The sequence below is a fragment of the Paralichthys olivaceus genome, chromosome 5 (genome assembly GCF_024713975.1).
Source record: "Paralichthys olivaceus isolate ysfri-2021 chromosome 5, ASM2471397v2, whole genome shotgun sequence".
NCBI classification, from domain to species: Eukaryota; Metazoa; Chordata; class Actinopteri; order Pleuronectiformes; family Paralichthyidae; genus Paralichthys; species Paralichthys olivaceus.
This window is the reverse complement of record NC_091097.1, coordinates 19,013,786-19,037,365: the sequence shown is the minus strand read 5'-3', so window position 1 is coordinate 19,037,365 and position 23,580 is coordinate 19,013,786. Positions and strand designations below refer to the sequence as shown.

Genomic DNA, 23,580 nt, shown 5'->3' with positions numbered 1-23,580 from the left:
TTTTAAATTAACCCTCTTTTTGATTCTTTTTCTGTAAATGTAAATTTCTCACTATACGTTTCTTAAACTTAGTGTCTCAGTTGTAGGTGTTTTTTTATTTGAAATCTTCTTTAGTAGTTTTCTGCAGCAGACAGACGCTCCCTCCAGCGGCTCCTCTCGTATCCAGACATGTCGTCTCTCTGAACTGAGCTGCAGGGAGCGTCTCATACAGACAGAGGTGTCCAGTGTTCGCCGTGCTACACACAGACTGTTTGAAAGAGGAAACCAATAACCTTCACCAAGAAGTCCCTATCAGAATGACACTGACATTCACACCCTGCTAACACAAAGGAAATATTGAATTGGCTCTTGTTTTTTGTTTCAAGCGCTCAAATTTCACGTCCACCCCTGATATGACACATTTATTACTGAGAGAAAGTTGCCAGCCACTATCATGTGTTGTTTTATTATAAAACAAACATCAAAATTAACACAAAAGTTCAGACAATAAAATACATCGAGGGGAAGAAGCAAACAAAACAAAACATAATAATGATAGTAACTGCAGCCTGCTAACGGCTGGTTGAGCGTTGCTTTCTTTTTTTTTTACCAGTCAGGAAAAACTAAAGCTAAACTCCTGACAGGACTTATTGACAGCTTGAGTTGACCTGGAAGACAAGAGTTCTGGAAAATTCTAATAGCACAAGTGTGTGTTTGCTTTTACTTAACAAACAACAAGCTATCATTTAAACACAGGCCTTACTTCTTCAATTAGATACACATCTTCCTAGTAGAGGATTCTCCCTCTGACAGTTTCTGACCCTCAGCTTCTTTTACCAACATAAAATAAGGACAATAATAAAATGCGATAAAACTGCTCCCTTCACAACCAAAAATATGCATTTATATTAATATTACATAAACATTAAATAAGGTAATCAGAGCACAGAAAATAAACAGGAACGACTGAATAAAAAGCAAAGTAGACAAAGATTTCACAAAACTAAAACTCCTCCGTCAATTCAAATGAAACATCATCAACTTTTTACATAACATCAAGGCCATTTTCGCTTGAGAGCTTTACATCATTTATGGACATCGTATTCCAAGAAATACAATTTCTCACGTTACCGCTGCGTTTCAGTTAATTTTCCCACCATGCCGTGGTGGGACACACCTCCCGACGCTGTGAGCGGCGTATTTCTGCCTGTGGCCTCAAAAGAAGACTTTCACAGATCGACAGCAGAGAGGCGGATTATTCTGCCTGAACTTGTATTGAGGATTTGTTACCTGCTGAAACCCACAGTGAACTGAACCTGACCACAGCTGATATCCTCCCTCACGGAGAATCATGTTTAAGGGTAAGCGAGCGGACTTTGGACTCTCCAGGTCAGACAGGTGACCATTCAGAGCCACATTATACGTGTTACAGTGCTTCTTCTCTCAAGCAGTACGTAAGAATTCTACTTCTGTTTATCTGCCTATGTACAACCTATATACAATCACATTGTGAGTATGCTATTCATGTCTTATGTGCACTACTGGTCAAAGGTTCTTAGAATGCCTCAGTTTTCCCCTTATGGAGAACCTGAAATAGTAAAAACGTAAATCTGTAAACCGCCTAACATAAAAAAAAAAATATATATATATATATTGTACAGCTGGGGGTAGTATCGCTATTATAATGGTGAGGAAAAAGACGGATAAGAAAGAAGGAAAGACTGGTCATAGGTTCATCCACCAATCTAATGACCAGATGGAGACTTCACGTGATGAAGAGCAGATCAGTCTATCAGAGTCTAGAATATTCAATTCTGCCAATAGATCCCTTTAACCTAAATCTTACACACTGGACCTTTGATGTGTTCATTTAAAAAACAGCTGGAAGAATTGAGACGTTCTAAAAAAACCTTTGACCTGCAGTGTGAATGGATTTCTGTGTGTCTGGGTATTTTCTGATTTGCCCACAAGAGACTGCTTCCCTGTGTTGTCTTGATGTTTTTTTGCGAATCCAGAAATGTGTCCTTTGACCTGTGAGACAGAACGGAACATGTCAGCAGGAGCTGTGTGTCATTATTGCGACAGCAAGTCGTGTTCCGATAGTTGTGTTGTTTGCTGCATCCTACAGTCTGCGTAAGGTTTTTAATTGGAATGACGCTGCTCTGGATTGAGGCGTCACTTCAAATGGTCACTTGATTCAAATGCAGGATAACTGACTGAAGTATCCTATGTTGCTCAACAGTACAGTGCTGGCATTGTACTGTATATGAGGTAGATAAGAAGAGACACAACTCTGCACTGTGCAGTTAAGAGCGCGCTACTCTCTGCCTGCAGCTCGCAGCACAGCCATGCTCAACAGGTCTGGGCTGTCTACTCTTGAATAGACTGAAGCCCTTAATAGAAGCTTGCACAGTTACCGTGTGCCAAAAATGATTGTACAGCTCGGCTTCCTACAGCTAATCAATGCACTGCTGCATTGCATTTATTTAAGCTATGAGATCATGGTCCCTTTTCCCTGTGGGGCCTATTTAACCTGATTTCCCTTGTTGTTAAGCATCGTTTAAAATGAGGCAGTTAGCCGGCACGGTACCATTAATGGCCAGAAGGTGGCGTGATTGTGCTGCAACAGTGCAACTGAGAGTTAGAGGAGCAGACGTGTAGCTGCTGCGTGGATAAAGGCTGAGTTAGATGAATCCATATTCCTGGACCTTAATCAGAATGAGGGTGTGAATATGTGACAATTACAGAAGAACATGTTGGTGGATCAGTCGGGTGTTTGAAGTTAAAATGAATGTGTTTGTTCAGGAGGCTGCGATTGTGGTTCCCCCGCTGAGGCGGAGCAAGATCTGCTGACAGTCCTGCAGGGACCGACGGTCTCCCACCCGCTCCAGGGTGCGCTTGGCCTCGGCCAGCAGACGGGCGCGGTGCCCGGGCGGAGTTAGCAGGGGCATGGGCAGGTGGCGGCAGGCCAGCAGGATGGCGTGGGCCCTCTCCCTCTCGCCCAGGACACACTCACCTTCGGGGGGGGAGAAGAGAAAAGAGGAGAAAAAGTGCAGATTAGCTTCCACTGCTTCCTGGTGTGTTTATAACCATTATTAATAAGATTAATAACGACCACAGGGAGCTGATCCTGAGCCAGCAGTCAAGGTGAACTTCCACTGAGCTGATATGATTCAGTGAGGATGATAGTTCAATGTGTAAATATGAGTCGTGTCTTACCGGATGTGTAGGAGTTGTGTGTCCTGCGTCGGAGGTTGTGCTCCAGCAGCTGGTGTGTCCTTGTGGGACTGGCACCGGCCATTAGCCTCACTGTGGTCTCATGAAGAAACACCTGCAGGAAAAACAGAGAACATCATATGCTTGTTCGTCTGGGTGACGCCTGCGCCGGAGAACACTGAGCTCTTACATCATTTACTAAAAGAGATCAGTGGAAACTTTCAGGTAAAAGCATTTTTCACTCACTTGTCTCACAACAGAATCTCGTACAACGATAATGAGTCAGGACATAACAAATGATCAGGAAGCAGCAGTTGGTAAAGGCCCTCTGGCTACAGTAATGACTACGCAAATAAACCCCACAAGTCTGATTGATGCCTGCAGCTGCGCTGAGAGTTCTGCAGCTGATAACAGTGGGAGAGAACAGGATTTCCAAGGCTGATACAGTAAATTTAGCATCGTCATGAACAAGCAGAGCAGCCGCACCTTGTGTTGTGCTTGTCTGTAGCACTGTGTGAGCTTCCTGAGCGCGCTGAGGTCCCTCTGAAAACCAGCCAACTGAGATCCAGGGGCCGGGCCAGGCTCTCCGTTACTGCCGCCCCCTCGCTGCCATAAACTGGTCCTTAAAGTCAGCAGCAGGTCGCACACCAGGAGCTCCACCCCCTTAGGAGAGACGAGGGACAAAAAAAAAAAGATATATTGATCTGTTTTCTACTGTCGTCGATTCTCTCAGCGCCAAATGTGTGATTTAAATCTGCCCGTACATCCACAACCAGCCGCCGTGGTTAGCAGTGAACCAAGCTCCGACATGCATCCCCGATAAAAAAGTAACATGTAGAACTTTTCAGTGCTGCCTGATGTGAAGTGATGGGGTGTGTAGCGGGTGCGTGCAGATTGGGGAGGCCTCTGTACTGCACTGCAGACACATTGCACTCGGCTTCAGGATCATGCAATGCAACTACAATGCACCACAGCCACCTCCTGCCACCCACACTGCGCGCGCACACACAACAAATATCACTTTTCCCCTGGGGACATCTCCTCGACATATTCACAACACCCTCATCATCACAACTAAGTGCTGAACACATCGCTTATTGTGACCTAACAGAGAAGTATAAACACACACACACACACACAGCACCATATCAGCATGCAGTGTGTGTGTGTGTGTGCATGATGAAACCTTGAAAGCCTCAACTTCAGTGGATCCTGATTATCTGATATGAAACATGCAGCGTGAGGCAAGATATTTTGGGGGATTACATCAGAAACACTCTGGAAGCACAAACCCAGAGCAGATCTTACAGAGATGTCAGTGATGATGGGGCTTGTGGCAGCTTCTCTGATTTCTACCTTGTTCAGCCAGTTGCCCGACTGGGTGAGTGGTTCGGAGATGCTGGCGCGCAGGTAGCTGCTGGCTCTGTCACAGTGGGACAGACAGGCCACTGCTCCTTCTCCCTTCAGAGGCAACAGACTCATCTGAACAGTTTTGCAAAGCAGCAGCACAGCCTTGGGAAGAGAGTGACTGAAACAGAGAGGAACAGGGAGGACGGTTAATGAGTGTCTCTTTAAAACAAGGACACAAGTATTCATCTTTACCAAAATCCTTCAGTCTGATTTAATGCCAAGGTTGGAAATGGAAAAAAATAGCTTCAGTCTGACTAGTTTCCTTTTTATCTTGAATTGTTCTCTACACACAGACTGTTCATACATACAGCAGATTCATATTAAGAATCTGTTTAAAGAGAAATCAGGATTCTGATTCCAGCTCGAGGCGATCTGAAATAAGTCAAAGCTCAAACGAAGCCTGTAATGTGAGCTGTTAAATAATTGAATGAAATCTTTGTCTTCACCTTGTTAATTCTAGTTTCTGCACTGCAGAGTGAGCCTGTATGTTCTGTAACTTAAACACTATTTCACTTACTCAAGAGTGTGTAGAGCCCTCGGCATCCGCTCCGCCTCCGCCAGCAGTGACCTCACTGCAACGTCATCACCCTGCAGCCAATGCACAGCAGCCTTTAGGACCAAGGCCCACCAGCGACTCACCGGGTCTCCCACTGGCACAAAGAAGGAGATGGAGAAAAAAAAACAGAACAACAAGTGAGTGGAGAATCTTTTTGTTGTTGTTGTTTTGTTGTGGCTGTGAGAAACTTTTTCTTGTTAAGATTAATATCAGGAATGATGTCGTGGCAAAAGTACTGATTTCCTTTCCTGTTGTATCAATGATTGACACTGTAGTTACTTAATATGAACAGAACACCAATGTGTTCATATCCCCTGCAAGACATTTATTAACACAAATCAATCACAAGTCTTATCTGTGATAATTCAAACTGTCTGAAAGTGAAGTGCAAACAAAGCCAAGAAAGTCTATTCATGTTGACGATAAGAACTCAGATCATTATCTGGTTAATCCTCACTGACGAGCTTTCCCACACACACACACACACACACACACACACACACACACACACACACACACACAACTGCATCAATCACCTGATATGATTCACACTTCTATCTAAATGGGATGGGTTATTCTCTTCATGCTATTCATACCTGGTGTGGTGGTGTGATTGGGAGGAGTCGAGAAGGGAGGAGGAGGAGAAGGAGAGTCCTCCGTACAGCTGTTCAACAACTGGAGGAACTCCATAGCACTTGAAAACTCCCTAAAAAAGTAACAGAGTAGGAAATAGACAGAAGATGTTAACCGACTACATTTTTAATGCACACCAAACTGTAAAGATCTAGGAAGCCCTGGATTCCCCAGCCTTACCCAGAGTCGTTCTTGCGTTTGCCTGCTTCAGAGTCGCTCTGCGGCTGAATGAGGGTGTGAACAGCTCGCTCCAGAAGCTTCCTGCAGAAGCAGCGGTGCAGCTGGGCGATGGGGTCAGCTGCAGGAAGAGCCACACGTAACGAAGAGGAACAGCTTAATTATCGCACATATGATTTATTTCAAAATCTCTCATACGGGCCAACTCCTCCGCTCATGACTCACAACATACCTGGATCTCTCTGAGAAGTGTACACGCTGTCGCTGCACTCCGACTTCACTGACCAATCACAGCTCAGGAAGAACTGTCTGCCCAACGGGGTGAAGAGCCAGCGGAGGCAGTCGGGGATCGGCTTGCTGTCTGACTGACTGGCCACACTCTCAGCACAGCTCAGCAGGTAACCCTGGGAGACACGGAGGAAAAGATGATGACGATGAAAGTTAAATAAATGTATTTGCTTCTTTGATGCTCTGTGAGACAAACTGAGGACACATGATGCATCATGAAAACGACATACAGGCAAAAAGGAGAGGTGGTGGCCCAGCAGTGTGCGCAGGGCCGTAGCCGCAGTGACGTAGATCTGAGTGAGCTGAGCAGGGGCCATCTTGCCCTGGGCGCTCTCGCTGAGGTTGACAGCGCTGAGAGAGAGAGACAAAGCCCACAAGCTGCTTCGCTGAGGCAACTTTCCTACAGACACAGAGAACAGAACCTGTATAACTGCTCTCTCACTTTCATAGCATGTACTTACTGAACCCTGTATTCTGCTGTTCATTAAGTCCAAACCATGAATCATATCCCGACAGCCTGTGTACAGCAGCGGATCACTCTGTCCTCGACACATACCTGTGAGCTGCAGCTGACTCAGACGGTGGTAAACCAGAGCCGCGTCCTTCGCGCTCGTCCGAGCCTCCTCTCCCTCGTGCTTTCCTCTGACCTGGTGAACCAGCCATCCCAGAGGAGTTGGACGATGCAAACAGTAGCGAATAAGATTCCAGGACAGCGAGCAAACCAGATCCAGATTGGTTGAGGGAAGAGCTCGGGTCAAGACGGTCAAGCAGGTCTCTAAACTAACCAAAGCTGCTTTGTAATCTCCCTGCAGGAAAAATAGGAGATGGGAGAAATTGTATAAGATAATATTCATTATTCCGTTGAGACTGACAGCGAAGATGCAGAGAAGGTCATGAGTTAGGTCTGAACACGATTTGAACAAATGCTAAAAATAAATCTTTGCACTGAGATCTTCAATAGGTGAGAAAACATCCAGCATTAGAAGAGACAGAGTGAGTGGATCCAGTGTTCTCACTGCCACAAGAAATAACTGCTGTTATCAAGAAATTCCTGATCATGATCTATTTGCATAAACAGAGTAGATTCTGTTGTTTTGACCATAATCAATCTGCCTAATAAAAAAAACACAATAAACAAAGGTCAAGATGAAATTGACTGATAGCATGATTCATATTTGTCAAACCTTCATGATAATATCACCACGGTGAATGATTTTGGCCACAGTTATGGTTCTGTGCCTGATATTGTGTCAACCCTCGTCCTGATGTGTACGCACCCTGTTGAGATGCAGGTCTGCTTGTTTGCGATGCCTCCAGAAGGACACAGACTTCGGGGAGTGAAGGAGTGTGACGGGCTCCCACAGGTAGAGCACCCTGACACAACCCCACACAGCCCCCACCCCGCTCAGCACCCACACCATCACCCATGGCAACAGGCACCGCAGCCAGGACGCTGGAGGACGAGAGGGATTGAAATATGAGGTGAGGTCATGGGTTTAGAAGTTATCGTGAACCCTCATTCACAGCTGGGGTCAGTCCTGCTCACCGAAGTCCTGTGTGTGGGTTGGGAACCAGACAAGCGTTCTGGATGGCCCATGGCCGGCGATGGGGCCGTGGCTCCCTGAGGCTTCAGAGCCCAGAAGAGAGGGCAGCGGGTTCAGTGACAGGCAGAAGAAGGTGAGGGCGCAGAGAAGCAGTCGAGAACGATCCATCACTCCAACGGTGGACGGAGAATCTGGTTCACTCTTCACCTGACAGAGAGAAAGAGAGACATTAATTAATAATTAATAAGGAGAATACGATTTGGAGATGACAGGAGAGTCTAATCCCGCCTATGTGTGTTTGGGTTTTCACCGGGTCGTGATCCAGTAAGGGACTGCCTGGCTCCGAGTCAACACAGTACGGAGAGAACTGCTGAGGGGAACTGGAGCCAGAGTCCGAGGCTGGAGGTGACATCATCACTATTTCCTGTTTGAGCTCCACGTCTTCAGACAGCGTCACTGGCTCTGAGACAGAAAGAGAGACTGTCATTAAAATCTCAACCTGTGTCAGACGATGCTCTGCTTCCATTGCTGTTAAACACTTACTGTTCTTCTGGTTTCCCATTTTAAGGGCCAGGTTCTCCTGCCGTAGTTTGTGGTTGACCTGTTGCAAGTATTTGATGTAGTCGATGGCCTTCCGAAGCACTCCTGATTTGTGCATCTGGGAAGAAAGGCATGAAGACAAAACATAGTCACACCCTCAAGCAACTTGTGACGTTAAACTATCTCAGCGTTAAGATCACAAACCTTTGCGTCGTTGCCCATGACCAGGTCTCTAAGCTCGATGATTTTGTCATTGATGGAGGAGCGATACCTCTTCTCGATGATGTTGTGTGTTGTCCTCCTCTCGCCCTCCTTCACCACTCCTCCCGGGCCCAGTACTCCTGCGCTCATGAGGCTATGCTCCATATTTGATCTGGCAGCATTTGAGCAGTGGGAGGAGCCTGGCTGCAGCTGCTTGATTGGCAGCTTGTCTCCTCCGCCCATCACCACAGGGACGGTGGTCAGGATGTTGCTGCTCATCAGCGTCTGAAGACCAAAGTCAGTAGAAGTGCGATAGTGTCAGTGCGAAGTATTAATGGTTAATGGGTCTGTGTGATGTTGGGGGACAGAGAGCAGCCAATCAAAGCCCTTGTAATGTTTGTGGTCGCAGTGAAAGGTGGATGAGACAGACGGATAATGAGGCATCAGATAAAATAAAGAATTAGCCTGTAGTGTGTTCTCTGTGTCCAGATTTAAATAACTAGTGTGTGTATTTGAAATCAGCCGATTAGAATAAGATCAGCTCGCTGTATGTTAGCATTAACAAGAAGTAACACTCCCAATTTGGACCATTATAAAGAAACAAAGGGTTATGTGCAGTAACTGTGAAGTAACTGGAGCTGGTTTCATACCGGGACTTGCATGGGCGTGGTTAAGGTGGTGATCCCCGTGGGGCTCTGCATGGTCGACAGCACCTGCGTGCCGTCTGGTTTGAGAGTTGTGAGAACCAGCGAATCTGTTTTCAGAATCTGAGGCTGCTGGACCAGAACCTGGTGGAAAGAAATCCAAAGGGTCAATGTGAGTTTATGTTTGCTCACAAGCAATTTTATAAAAAAATTAAAGGTTTGATATTCAGATCCGCTGTGTCTCTACTCATGTCCATATCTATACCAACTTTATGAAACAAAGTTATTTGTCTATGAGCTATTTTCTGAAGCAAATGGGGTCCAATTGATAGTTTGGTTCGTTGACATATTAACTTTCACTACCAGATATCAAATAACCATATCAACACTCTTTCTAAATCATTGTCTGACAGAAAGAACTGTGAAACTGGTACCTGCTGCACCTGCTGCTGCACAGTGTGGACTGTGGTCGGTGCAGCGGACAGAGTCTGGATGGTTTGACCTGTTGGAGTCAGAAGACGCTGATGCTGAATGGTCAATGGTTGGAGCTGTGGTGAGGTCATGATGCTCTGCATCTGTGGTTGGATGACTGAGAAGAGGAGACAAGATGACGGATGAAAAAAAAACACTGTGGTTCTGATATGGATCCCAAGAACTAATTATTGCCTCAACAACACATACAAATTCAAAATCTATTCTTCAAAAAGGCAATGATGTATGACTTGATTCATAGCCACGCTATTATCGACCACTGAATTATATTTATATTCCATGTTTAACAGAAAACACTCATATTCTTCTCCTCAGTCACCTTGGAAACCAGGAGCGGGGCTCTGGTGGCAGATGACAGGGCTCTGGATGAAACGCGACTGCCCACCGTTGGGGGCAATCATCACAGTTTGCGCTGCCTGGGTCTGGATGGGCAGTGGCGTCTGGCTGTGAGTCTGAACTAAGGTGTGGACCGGGAAGCTCTGGGTCTGCATCGGGATCCCCTGGGTGTGCATCTGCATTCAAGTGAAAAAAAAATGCTGATGCCACATAAAACAGTTCATGTGCCTGTATCTGTTTTGGGAAAAATGGGTTTGACTCGAGACAATAAACTACATCTCTCAGGTTGACTGCAGTATTTGCTGAGATGAGCATTGGTTTGTAAGGATGCTGAGCTGGTTAATTTATTTTACAGTTTGTCAGGACACTGAAATTTCTCTCATGTCAGCAGAAGCTTTTTTTTTTTTTATGTATGGATTGAACAATAACAGAAAATAAGACCTCGACAGAAAACAAGAATAAGCTAGAGAGGCAGGCACCTTGAGAATAGCTTCAGAATCATAATAGCAGCACTAGTACCTCGTTGCAGCAGTCATGTACCCTGATCAGCTCCAAACAATGCTCCACAACTTTAACAGCTCAACTCTAAACACAGCTTTCAATACTTACTAGTAGAATGAGTAAAACATAAATTATTACCCAAGTCTCGCGTGCATGTGGAATTAGAGTTGATACCTGGATGGTAGGCTGAGCCGTCTGTTGGGGCTGAGGCTGGATAGGTTGGACCACCTGAGGCCGGGGCTGAAGGAGCGGAGGGCTGCGGGTCACCTGCTGCTGCACGGAGGAGGCGGTGATAGGAGAGGGGGTCTGGGCGGGAGTGAGGGGAGGGGTGAGGGGTAAAGACTGGGGAGACAGTGTCTGGGGGCTGGTGAGGCTAACGTTGGAGTTCAGGTAGGGAACTGGGGTTGGTGTCTGGGGGGTTTGGGGAGCTTGAGGGGTTTGAACGGCAGGACGTGGGGTGATGCTGGCCCTGCCGCTCTGTAGTGAGCCTGCTGAGTTCATCTGGTCCTCAAACAAGTCTGGGAAGTCCCCCACTTGGTTGCTGACAAACTGCAGCATCTCTGAAGAGGCAGAAAAAACCCTGGGCATTAATATAAGTTTGGATTTGATAAAGAAATCTAATTCATTCAATTGGTTCAGTAACATGAAAACAGATATCATAGCTTAAATACCAAGAAAGGTCATTGAGATAAATAGATTATTGACAGACCTGTAACAGTATTTGCAACATAAGCTAATTCCCATGACTCATGATGAAATTACTTGATTGCCTTTAAGTCAAGGCCTTGTCTGACTGACAATATTACAGTGACAGGAGGCAATAATTGTGTTAAGTGTCTCAAATGTCCTTGAGTCAGATTCTCAACTGAATCTACACATAAGGTTACACAGACCCAATGTCTATCTGGCAGAGATATTATACAAGACAGATAAGACTAGAAAATCCCAAAGAGTCCCGGCCTTGAACCATCACATGCATTCACAGAAACAGCTACTGTACTGCTCCGGTCATAAACCAGTGAACCGTTATAGATCAGGTCTGTAAACATGCAGCCTTGAAAGTATGGAATGGTAAGGATGTAATCTTACAGATGACCCTCAAAGACAATAGGAGCAGGGTGAAAGAGCACTGAGATAAAGACTCAGGCAGCTAGAAGAGAGCTGATGGATGATGCTTTGATTGTCTTTCTAGTCCTAGTGTTCGCACAGATAACTTGGAAAAGTGTTTTCTGACGATATGTTGTCGACCTCGATCTTTGACTGATAAGCTCCAAAAGTTAATCATCAGGAAACACACACACGTGCACACAGAGACAGGGGCAAAAACAACACTCGGCTTCAAGCTACATCAAGGTGCAGGAAACAGAGTTAAACAAAGTTAAACAAAGCATGCAGACAGTTTCAGATGCTCACACCGTGGTTATATTAACCAACCTTTCTGTTCGGAGCATGTACACATTATATAGGTGGACACAATAGACCAAGCACTTATACTCCTCCACGGGGGGTCAGATTGCTAATGAGAGACTGGACAAAGCCACTCCTAGCCCCCAGTGTTTGGGACAGGCTGACACAAAGGGTAAATCCATCAAAGAGGGACAGTTTGCTCGGCTGCTGAGAGCAAAGAAAATAGGTTACATAACCAGAGCCGTGGTTGCTAAGGGAATAATTGAGAGAGGGAGAATGTTCCAGATGAATATAGGGTCAACTACTTGGGCCCCTTCAGGGGCCTCCGAGGCCTCACTCTCAAAGAAATGCACATCTTCGGAGATGTGCATTAAACCAGCTGCTGCTGCACAAACAGCAAAACTCAGCTGTGACTCCATTTATTATTAGAAAGTGGCTGTGATGGATATACATCTAAAAGTATGACCTTCTAAATACTTTGAGAAATACTGCTCAGACTTTCTAAAGCTGAGGTACATTTGTCTGCAGTTGGCTGCTCTGACTAATGGGGAAAATACAATTATCAATCAGCTGTGGGCCGAACAGAAACTAGCCAAATTGAGTGTGGGCTCTCTTTGAGCAATTTGCCTGTATGTTCATCAGTCAGTTGTCACTCCTCTCTCTCTCTCACACACACACACACAATCTGTACATTCCTCTCTTTTGATACAATGATTAAGTAGGATTACATAACTGTGGCTGGGGGTGCTCTGTCTGCTCATTCTTTGTAAAGGCTCCCATTGAAGTGAGAATTACCACCAGACACCAGAAGACAGGTAGAGTTTCAGGAATGTTTCATGAGCCTGTGTGCAGTATCATCAACTTTGGCCATTACGGTTTGTTACATACTGTGGCCTTGTTATTGTGCTTGCACTGCTATCCTTACTAGGACACTGTTCATTGTTGACAACCTAACCAAAACCTTCTCTCTAATCTCAACCTTGACCAACTCATGTCTAACCTTAACCTAACCACAACATATCTGACCCCTGAGCTCAACCAGGAGCTCACAGATGATGATTACTACTGAGCTTTGGTCCCATGAGCTCTACTGGGCCTAACTAGGTCAAGGTTTATGTGGCAAAAAGGTCCTAAAGAGGAAAAATAAATAAATGAGCGTGCGTGTGTACACACACACACACATACACAGATACACAGACAGATACACAGACAGTGTCTCAGTCTGGTCTGGTGACTTTGCATTCAGTAAAATTCCACCCTGATGGGAATCTGGTGACTGTGCTCTGGCCGGCGTTACACCAAAAGCCCAGTCCTTTCACTGAGTGCCAGAGGGTAAAGCTTGTTTTGATTAGAGGGAGATTTGATCAAGGATACTGTCTGTCTGTCTGTCTGTCTGTCTGTCTGTCTGTCTGCAGAGTGCAGCGCGGAATCTTTACAGGGATGCTGTCCCACAAACTTTGCTGGACACTTGTGCAGAATGAGCTCTGAGAGGATACTGAAGAGACTGCACAGGGTTTCTTCATTAAACTCTCCCAAAAACGTACAACTTGACATGAAAGTCTTAAAGTACACACAGTAAACACTTGTTTCTACAAGGTTGGTGAGTAAGTTACACTCCTGCGCCACTGCCCACACACAGTTTCCTGACGCATGACACCTCACGCTGAAACCCATCTCTGCTTCATGGAATATAACACTCTGCTGAAAACTTCACAAGATCACTTTTCCATTAAAGCCTGGCTGTTTCTTTTAGAGACACAGCCCTGAAATCACAACAAGGATCATGGGAATACTTTCAGAATACATCTGAAGATTTCCTGTGTATTTGTTTCATGTGTTTGTGTTTTATTCAATAAACGAACAAATATCTGATCACAAAACATCACAGGATAAATTATTGTCCCAACGTGGAGACGATGATGGATTTAAAAGGCTGTGTGACATGACAAAGCAGATTTTGACAAGTCAAAATTAAGTCTTGCCTGTTTTGACAAGTGAACATGAGGCAATACATCGATATAGAGTGAGTGAGATGGCAGCACTGACGACAGCTCATCTTCTTTATTTACCTTCTCTCACAGATTCTTTTTACACACACACAGCTTTATTATCGTGTTGTATTTGATGTTCTTATATTGAGCTCTTTTTATTTTATTTTAATTAAGTCATCTAACACTTTTCATTGAACTGTTGACCCTGTGATAACCGACTGTGACAAACAAAACTTGAAACGAGTAGAGAACCTCTGAAGTAAATCTGAAGCACATCAATGATGTGTTATACTTCCTCACTGTGCTCACACAATGAAAAGGAAATATAATGATATATTGGGCTTTTGCTCTGTTGCTTTTGATTATCACTGTATTGCAATAATTGTTATTAATGTTGTTTATTGCCCAGCCATGGTCAAGATGGAAGTTTTTGCAGAGTTTAATGAAGAAACTTTGTCCAAGTCTCTAAAGACTCCTTTTTGAGATTATTCTGGATAACTCCAAAAAGTATAAGAAGAAGAAGAAGAAGAAGAAGAAGAAGAAGGAGAAGGAGAGGAAGAAGAAGACTAATCCTTAATGTGCACATTTAGAAAGAAAGTAAAACCAAACAAAGTAGAGTCACTGTAAATGTTGGTTAAATAACAGGACTGATTCAGATGAAGGTCTTTGAAGTCCAGCAGCTGTTTGGTGAATAGTTTAAATGTTTAAATGTTAAACTAGACACAGATGTGCTCAGCTGCTCAGCATCTCACTGTCACGGACGGACTTTAACTCCTCCAGGAAACACTCAGCATCGCCAACGGGGACACGGACACTCACCGTCGATGTCCCCCAACGTGAACTCGTCCCCCAACTCCGCTAACGTCGTGTCCATGGTCTCGATGTACTCCCCGGTGTCCATCCTGTCCCGGCTGTCAGCAGCTCGCCTCCCCGGCCGCTACCGGATGGCCGCACGGGGGTGGGGGGGAGAAGAGACACGGTCCGCGGGCTGTCCTCTGGAGCTCAGCGACGCCTACGAACACACGCACCCGGTAGAGAAGGGTTGTCTTCACCGGAACAACCGTGAAACGACACCGGAGCCTCGGGAGAGGCGCGAGCTCACGGAGATAAACTCATTTACACCGATTTAGGCTGTAGGCGACGCCATCTTGCTTCACGCTCATTACGTCATTCACAAACAGACTCGGTGGCCCAAGACGGGCTCTGATTGGCTGAAACCCCTCCGTTGTTGTCATGAGACCAGTCGTCATCAACCAATGGCAGCGTCGCATTCAGCGTGGTCTGATCGTGCGTCAACCATCAGAAGCTCCTGAGTCATTTGAATAAACCGCGCCCCCTTCTTCATCAAAACAACTGGAGTACAAATACTCAGTGTATCAATACATACTCATACAAATACATACTCAGTGTATCAATACATACTCATACAAATACATACTCAGTGTATCAATACATACTCATACAAATACATACTCAGTGTATCAATACATACTCATACAAATACATACTCAGTGTATCAATACATACTCATACAAATACATACTCAGTGTATCAATACATACTCATACAAATACATACTTATACAAATACATACTCAGTGTATCAATACATACTCATACAAATACATACTCAGTGTATCAATACATACTCATACAAATACATACTCATACAAATACATACTCATACAAATACATATTCATACAAATACATACTCAGTGTATCAATACATAAATAAAACCAAATCAAAACAACTCCCTCACATGGAGACTGAGTACAAATACATACTCAGTGTACAAATACAAACTCATACTCATACATAATCAGTATATCAATACATACTCATACTCATATATACACAGTGTATAAATACATACTCATACATACTCAGTATATAAATACATACTCAGTGCATCAATACATATTCATACATACTCAGTATATAAATACATAAATAAAACCAAATCAAAACAAGCTCTCTAACATGTAGACTGTGTACAAACCGTTTTAGTTATATAAATACATACTCAGTATATAAATACCATGAATACATCAATCAATATATAAATAGATAAATGAAACTGAATCAAAACAACCTCATCACCATGTAGACTGTGTACTAAACATACTCAATCAATAAATACATAAATTAACTAGTCTTCAAAATAAATGCACCACAGACGTGTTGTATTTACATTGAACCAGTGTCTTTAACACAGTAATAAACATCTATTTACATATTATAGTGTATTTATATTGAAAAATATCTTAACCAACCTGCAGATTAAATGTTCATTCATCATTTTTGATTAAGTGCAGATAAATTAAAAAGTTAAATGAAATAAACTTAAATATGTAAAATATCAAATATTCAATATCTTTTTTCCAACAGAGGCCTGAGAACAAAACAATTCACAGTCAACAACAGGCAACTGAACAGGAACAACAACAAAACCACACAAGACTTTTTATTTGAGTGAAGTTTGTAAATCGTTTTATTTAGCCGGTGTGCTGTTAGTTCTGTTTTAACAGAGCTTCATAGATGAATAACAGGAGGTGACCGTCTCTTTTCGTTTGTAATGACGTCCGTCCAACCGAGGGATACAGAGAACAATGGTGTGTGTGGGATTTGTCGTTCATGATGATGCGTAGTGAAATACTGGGTTCAACAGCTGGAGACTTGATGGGGCTGCGTGATAGAACATCTCCATATTCAAGGATTCGGATGGAGACAAACTATTTTTAATCCTTTGCTGCACCACTCCATTATTTTTATTCTATTATTGTCACATTTCTTGTGGATGAGAGTCTGACAGAAAACACAACACTAAAAACAAAACTGGACAAGAATTGTCATTTGAATACTTTATTGTTCATTTCACCGCAACAAGTCAGAACACGAGTGAACTGATGATAGGTTTACAGCAGCTGGTGATGGATGTTCAAAACTACAAAACATTTTTCAGGTTTACATATTACAGCATGTGAAACAATCAAAATCACCCACCCACTGTCACCCATTAGGATTTAAAATGTGTTTTAATACTTGGAAAAAAAGAAATCTCAAGAATCTCACCAGCCTTATACCAGCTTCACACCACAATGCTCCAGCTTCTGAATATTTGAGGTGGTTTAATAGCAACGCAGAGTGAAGCTACTTAAAAATATAAATCTAATTTTATTCACTTGATCACATCTCCACTCTCAGGCTGTGTTTATTTGTTCCAGTGGATCTCATAAGACTTTTTCTCGGTGTAACTTGTTTCTGCTGTTCCTGTGCCACCTCTGACTTTTTCCTTCACCACCTTCACTACCAGACCACCAGCCAGGGCGATACCTGCCGCAGCCTTTCCTATATCAGCCACTGCGGACAAAGTCCGAGTAGTTACCTCCACAGTTCCCCAAGGGTCTGATGCGACCCTGCTGGCCACACTCGGAACTGTGAACCCACACACAGCCCCAGCAGACCCAGCCTGAGCTGAGACTGCTCCTGCAGCAGCACCCTGAGGGGCTACAGCGGCCACCACATGCTGCCCTGCTGCTGAAGCTAAACCACCCTGAGCTGCACACATGTTGGCTGCACCTACTGCTGCGGTTTCAGCTGCACCGAGGGCTGCTGTGCTGACAGCAGCTCCCTCCAGAGCTGCACCTAAAGCAGCCCCAGCTCCCAAGGACCCCCCAACTCCTGCTGCCACCCCCACAGCGCAGACCCCTACGACACTAACCTGCCCCAGAGCATCCAGAGCACCCTCTCCAGGACTGGCAGCCACAGTGCCAACAATGGCTCCCATAGAACCGCCCATAACCCCACCTATTGCTGCTCCCAGTGCCACGGCAGTTTTCCCTGAAGCTGCTGCCACTATGGCCCCCACAGCTTTCCCAACACCTGTGCCTCCCGCTACAGACATCCCTGCTAGTTGACCTGCAGCGAAACCCACCGAATTTCCGACAAGATAAGCTCCAGCTGCAGCCGCTAAAGGGACTGCTGCACCAAACACTGCCCCAACTGCCATGCCTGTGGCTCCAGCAGCCACCAGGATCTTAACTCTCCTCAGGACGTTAGGAGACAGCACAGCCTCCTGTCTCACACGAGTCACGGATGACAGGTGAGACAGTTGCTTGCTGGTGGCCACTCTGCAGCCCCTATGTCTCCCTCTGAACTGGTCCCCGCATTGTTTAAATCCGTCCCCTCGCTCCCTCAACATGGTTTCCTGCTCCTCCCTGATGGCAGCTTCAGCCTCTAAAAACATTGCGTTGGTATAAAACCCTCTGGTCGTCTGCCTCACCATCATGTCCACCTTCATCAGGAGTTCTTTCACTTGCCCTGAGTTACTCGGGTCTTTGTTGTTGAGGACATGGTACCTGCTGCCACACCTGTCAATCAGAGCCTTGAGCCCGGCAGGCGCAGTCCTCAGGAACTCTTCAATCCCTATCCCCTCCAGGTCATCACCTCTGGTAAAAAGAACCACTGTGTGGTGACGGACTGCTTCCTCCCCAAATATCTCTGACATCTCACAAACAGCCTTTTCCTCGTCATCTGTGTATCGTCCTATTGGCACCACCAACAGGAAGGCATGTGGGCCGGGGACACAGAGACACACACACTTTGCTATCTCTGCATGAATCTGCTCCACACTGAGGTGAGTGTCCCCGAAGCCAGGCATGTCAACCACTGTGACTCTCCTCCTCCTCCTCCTCTGTGTGACAGCCTGGCCTTCCTCCTCCTCCTCCTCCTCCTCTGCGAGCACGACGCTCCCGAGCTCACAAATCTGTGTGACGGAGCTCGCGCTGATCTGAGACAGGAACTGCCTCCGGCCCAAGATGGTGTTTCCAGATGCACTCTTGCCACTTCCCGTTTTTCCGATGAGGACGAGCCTGAGCTCTTCACTCCAGCTGGTGTCACCTTCCCTCTCACCCTCCATGACACCTGGATCCTTGTGCTCCTCCTCATCTGCTGAGGGAGAGAGCAGAGATGGCCTCAAACTTTAGAGACACACTTATCATTAGATCAAAACAGGCACATGGACTTCCTCATTAGTGAAAGATAGCTTTTAGATTGCTGATGGAAACAATACAGCTTCTATGTGTTGTCAGGAAGGTTCTGCACACAAACAGACATGAATAGCTTCTAGCTCCATGCAAGAGAAATGAGGAAATATCTGGTTACACGGTTCAATTCAAAGTTTTATTACGACACAAAGAAGAAACACTGAAGGATCGAGAATGAACCATAAACAACTCGCTGTCATTTATTAGCTGCGGTTAACTTTGGACTGATTACCCTTTAGATAGCTAGCCTTAGCATGTTGCTAACTTATAACCTTGTTGTGAGGAAAGAGGCAACAATCAGGACATGAAGACTTCATCTCACCAGACGCCATGTTGTTCTCTGAGAGTTTCAGTTCAACGGGTGGTTCCTCTCAGTCTCGAACATGTGAACTTCATCCTCGGAAAACAGCTGATGCTAAATGTTGAGCTGAAGTCAACCAGAACAAAAACACTGCAACTTGGTATAGAGGCTCCAGTGGGGGTCGAATTGCGCATCCGTTGGAGTCTGTGGCTGAGAATCTCGAGCTGGTTGAAACAGCTGTTTTTATACTGTGCTGCACTAAAACCGGAAACCCCACTTCTGAGAGGCGGTTTCAGAGAAGCTATGGAGTTTTATGGGAATTCCAATTAAAGAACCGGTTAAGTCAGCTCTCAGGTACAGAGCATATGTCCTTTGTTCCTACGTCATTCTGAACAATAAGTTCCCTCCCTTCCGTTTGCTGCAATAGCCGAGAGATGTTAGTTGTTTATGGGCCTTTGGTGTAAGTGTGAGGGACCTGTTCAGTAACAACTTTTACTTTTGGACACCCTTCTTTCAACATTAAAAATGAGTAAATAATAACAATTAGTAAACAACAATAAAAAGGAATAAAAGACAACAAAAGTGATTGTGATAAAATGGTAAATGAGATTATAATATTCAAAACAAAACATGATAAAATGATCAAATGTGATAAAAAGATGGATTCAAAATGATTTAATGATTGAGTATTAAGTGAGTTAATAATTCACCTCAATAAACAATAAACATGTCCTTCTTTGCCTTTTTATTCTCAATCATCATAACACACACACTTTTTATGAGCCTAACTCCACTTGTCTTCACACAAGGATTGGAACCTTCATCAATTCCAGGATTTACTCACAAACACTCTATTACCTTAAAGTAAAACTTTAAATGAAAACACACTTTCATAGTTACTCATAAATGAATAAGAAAGCTCAATTTTTTAGAATTTGATTGCAAATAAATGCATTTCATCCTTCTTTGTTCAGACAATTTACTGACGGTGCTGCTTTGGAGACTTTCCTCCTTTAGTTTTTGGTCTTAATAACTTTGTTTCCTATTCATATGAGCAAAGATGTAAATGTCTACCATATGATAATTAAGGAAGGTCCTGAGACCAACCCAATACATGTGGTAACAGTAAAGTGACAAAACAAATGAAACAGTTGCATATAATCCTATCTCTTCAATATTACCTAATATCATTCACCTGTCGTCGCACCACACTGCAAATATCACTACACTCACCAGCCTTATACCAGCTTCACACCACAATGCTCCAGCTTCTGAATATTTGAGGTGGTTTAATAGCAACGCAGAGTGAAGCTACTTAAAAATATAAATCTAATTTTATTCACTTGATCACATCTCCACTCTCAGGCTGTGTTTATTTGTTCCAGTGGATCTCATAAGACTTTTTCTCGGTGTAACTTGTTTCTGCTGTTCCTGTGCCACCTCTGACTTTTTCCTTCACCACCTTCACTACCAGACCACCAGCCAGGGCGATACCTGCCGCAGCCTTTCCTATATCAGCCACTGCGGACAAAATCCGAGTAGTTACCTTCACAGTTCCCCAAGGGTCTGACGCGACCCTGCTGGCCACACTCGGAACTGTGAACCCACACACAGCCCCAGCAGACCCAGCCTGAGCTGAGACTGCTCCTGCAGCAGCACCCTGAGGGGCTACAGCGGCCACCACATGCTGCCCTGCTGCTGAAGCTAAACCACCCTGAGCTGCACACATGTTGGCTGCACCTACTGCTGCGGTTTCAGCTGCACCGAGGGCTGCTGTGCTGACAGCAGCTCCCTCCAGAGCTGCACCTAAAGCAGCCCCAGCTCCCAAGGACCCCCCAACTCCTGCTGCCACCCCCACAGCAGAGACCCCTATGACACTAACCTGCCCCAGAGCATCCAGAGCACCCTCTCCAGGACTGGCAGCCTCAGTGCCAACAATGGCTCCCATAGAACCGCCCATAACCCCACCTGTTGCTGCTCCCAGTGCCACGGCAGTTTTCCCTGAAGCTGCTGCCACTATGGCCCCCACAGCTTTCCCAACACCTGTGCCTCCCGCTACAGACATCCCTGCTAGTTGACCTGCAGCGAAACCCACCGAATTTCCGACAAGAGAAGCTCCAGCTGCAGCCGCTAAAGGGACTGCTGCACCAAACACTGCCCCAACTGCCATGCCTGTGGCTCCAGCAGCCACCAGGATCTTAACTCTCCTCAGGACGTTAGGAGACAGCACAGCCTCCTGTCTCATACGAGTCACGGATGACAGGTGAGACAGTTGCCTGCTGGTGGCCACTCTGCGGCCCCTATGTCTCCCTCTGAACCGGTCCCTGCATTGTTTAAATCCGTCTCTAAGGAGGCTGAGAGCACTGCCTTTGCTCTCCTCCGTCCATCTCTCCACCCTAAAGTCATCTTCATTTCCTCTGTCCACCTCCCTCCCTCTGAACCCTTGTGATCCTCTCGTGCTGCTCGCTGCTTCATCAGACTCCAGGTGACACTTTCTTCGTTTTGCTAGTTTCACCAGTTCCTCCATGCTGCTGCTGTTATGTTGTTCTCCGTCCCCTCGCTCCCTCAACATGGTTTCCTGCTCCTCCCTGATGGCAGCTTCAGCCTCTAAAAACATTGCGTTGGTATAAATCCCTCTGGTCGTCTGCCTCACCATCATGTCCACCTTCATCAGGAGTTCTTTCACTTGCCCTGAGTTACTCGGGTCTTTGTTGTTGAGGACATGGTACCTGCTGCCACACCTGTCAATCAGAGCCTTGAGCCCGGCAGGCGCAGTCCTCAGGAACTCTTCAATCCCTATCCCCTCCAGGTCATCACCTCTGGTAAAAAGAACCACTGTGTGGTGACGGACTGCTTCCTCCCCAAATATCTTTGACATCTCACAAACAGCCTTTTCCTCGTCATCTGTGTATCGTCCTATTGGCACCACCAACAGGAAGGCATGTGGCCCGGGGGCACAGAGACACACACACTTTGCTATCTCTGCATGAATCTGCTCCACACTGAGGTGAGTGTCCCCGAAGCCAGGCATGTCAACCACTGTGACTCTCCTCCTCCTCCTCCTCTGTGTGACAGCCTGGCCTTCCTCCTCCTCCTCCTCCTCCTCGGCTGCCTCTTCCTCTGCAAGCACGACGCTCCCGAGCTCACAAATCTGCGTGACGGAGCTCGCGCTGATCTGAGACAGGAACTGCCTCCGGCCCAAGATGGTGTTTCCAGATGCACTCTTGCCACTTCCCGTTTTTCCGATGAGGACGAGCCTGAGCTCTTCACCCCAGCTGGTGTCACCTTCCCTCTCACCCTCCATGACACCTGGATCCTTGTGCTCCTCCTCATCTGCTGAGGGAGAGAGCAGAGATGGCCTCAGACTTTAGAGACACACTTATCATTAGATCAAAACAGGCACATGGACTTCCTCATTAGTGAAAGATAGCTTTTAGATTGCTGATGGAAACAATACAGCTTCCATGTGTTGTCAGGAAGGTTCTGCACACAAACAGACATGAATAGCTTCTAGCTCCATGCAAGAGAAATGAGGAAATATCTGGTTACACGGTTCAATTCAAAGTTTTACTACGACACAAGGAAGAAACACTGAAGGATCGAGAATGAACCATAAACACCTCGCTGTCATTTATTAGCTGCGGTTAACTTTGGACTGATTACCCTTTAGATAGCTAGCCTTAGCATGTTGCTAACTTATAACCTTGTTGTGGGGGAAGAGGCAACAATCAGGACATGAAGACTTCATCTCACCAGGCGCCATGTTGTTCTCTGAGAGTTTCAGTTCAACGGGTGGTTCCTCTCAGTCTCGAACATGTGAACTTCATCCTCTGAAAACAGCTGATGCTAAATGTTGAGCTAAAGTCAACCAGAACAAAAACACTGCAACTTGGTATAGAGGCTCCAGTGGAGGTCTGCCCCCTGCTGGACGTTGCTGTGACACACACACACGCACACTCACACCCACTCACACACTCTCTCTCTCTCACCCACTCTCACACACACACAAACTCTCTCTCTCTCTCTCACCCACTCTCACACACACACTCACTCACTTACCCACTCTCTCTAACTCACTCACAAACACACACACTCTCTCTCTCTCTCACCCACTCTCTCACACACACACTCTCTCTCTCACCCACTCTCACACACACACTCACCCTCTCTCTCTCTCACTCACTCACACACACACACACTCACTCTCTAACTCACTAACAAACACACACATTCTCGATCACCCACTCTCACACTCACTCACTCACTCTCACTCACTCACTTACCCACTCTCTCTCTCTCACTCTCACTCACACAGAGA

At 45.5% G+C, this 23,580-nt stretch overlaps 2 protein-coding genes across 3 annotated transcripts; both read right to left on the bottom strand.

Annotated features, from left to right (window-relative positions):
* Nucleotides 1-418: 418 nt before the first annotated feature.
* srebf2 (sterol regulatory element binding transcription factor 2) lies at nt 419-15,098 on the bottom strand. Of its 2 annotated transcripts, none has more exons than XM_069524860.1 (20): nt 14,735-15,098; nt 10,692-11,077; nt 10,000-10,192; nt 9,623-9,777; nt 9,195-9,332; nt 8,548-8,829; nt 8,347-8,461; nt 8,114-8,265; nt 7,806-8,010; nt 7,537-7,712; nt 6,816-7,065; nt 6,490-6,659; nt 6,204-6,375; nt 5,975-6,092; nt 5,758-5,867; nt 5,123-5,255; nt 4,552-4,723; nt 3,682-3,858; nt 3,199-3,310; nt 419-2,995 (listed from the first exon to the last, which is right to left on the bottom strand). In XM_069524860.1, exons 1-20 carry the CDS (start codon nt 14,814-14,816, stop codon nt 2,781-2,783), a joined length of 3,513 nt encoding a protein of 1,170 aa, XP_069380961.1. In that variant the 5' UTR covers nt 14,817-15,098; the 3' UTR covers nt 419-2,780. The 2 variants fall into 2 exon arrangements, with proteins under 2 accessions (XP_069380961.1, XP_069380960.1); XM_069524859.1 differs by having other exon boundaries at nt 10,656-11,077; nt 14,735-15,094.
* Nucleotides 15,099-16,762: 1,664 nt separating this feature from the next.
* Nucleotides 16,763-23,178, bottom strand: LOC109647476 (uncharacterized). Its single transcript, XM_069525262.1, has 3 exons — nt 23,016-23,178; nt 20,637-22,598; nt 16,763-18,866 (listed from the first exon to the last, which is right to left on the bottom strand). Exons 1-3 carry the CDS (start codon nt 23,023-23,025, stop codon nt 17,128-17,130), a joined length of 3,711 nt encoding a protein of 1,236 aa, XP_069381363.1. The 5' UTR covers nt 23,026-23,178; the 3' UTR covers nt 16,763-17,127.
* Between the last annotated feature and the right edge of the window lie 402 nt (nt 23,179-23,580).

Excerpts from the sequence above, each read along its gene's own strand:
- LOC109647476 (XM_069525262.1), bottom strand. Across the intron at positions 18,867-20,636 it reads TGAGATCCACTGGAACAAAT|CAGATGAGGAGGAGCACAAG; the intron begins AAACACAGCCTG and ends TCTCTCCCTCAG.
- srebf2 (XM_069524859.1), bottom strand. The coding sequence starts at position 14,816 with ATGGACACCGGGGAGTACATCGAGACCATGGACACGACGTTAGCGGAG. Across the intron at positions 5,256-5,757 it reads CAATCACACCACCACACCAG|TGGGAGACCCGGTGAGTCGC; the intron begins GTATGAATAGCA and ends TCTTTGTGCCAG. Across the intron at positions 3,311-3,681 it reads ACAGACAAGCACAACACAAG|GTGTTTCTTCATGAGACCAC; the intron begins GTGCGGCTGCTC and ends TTTTTCCTGCAG.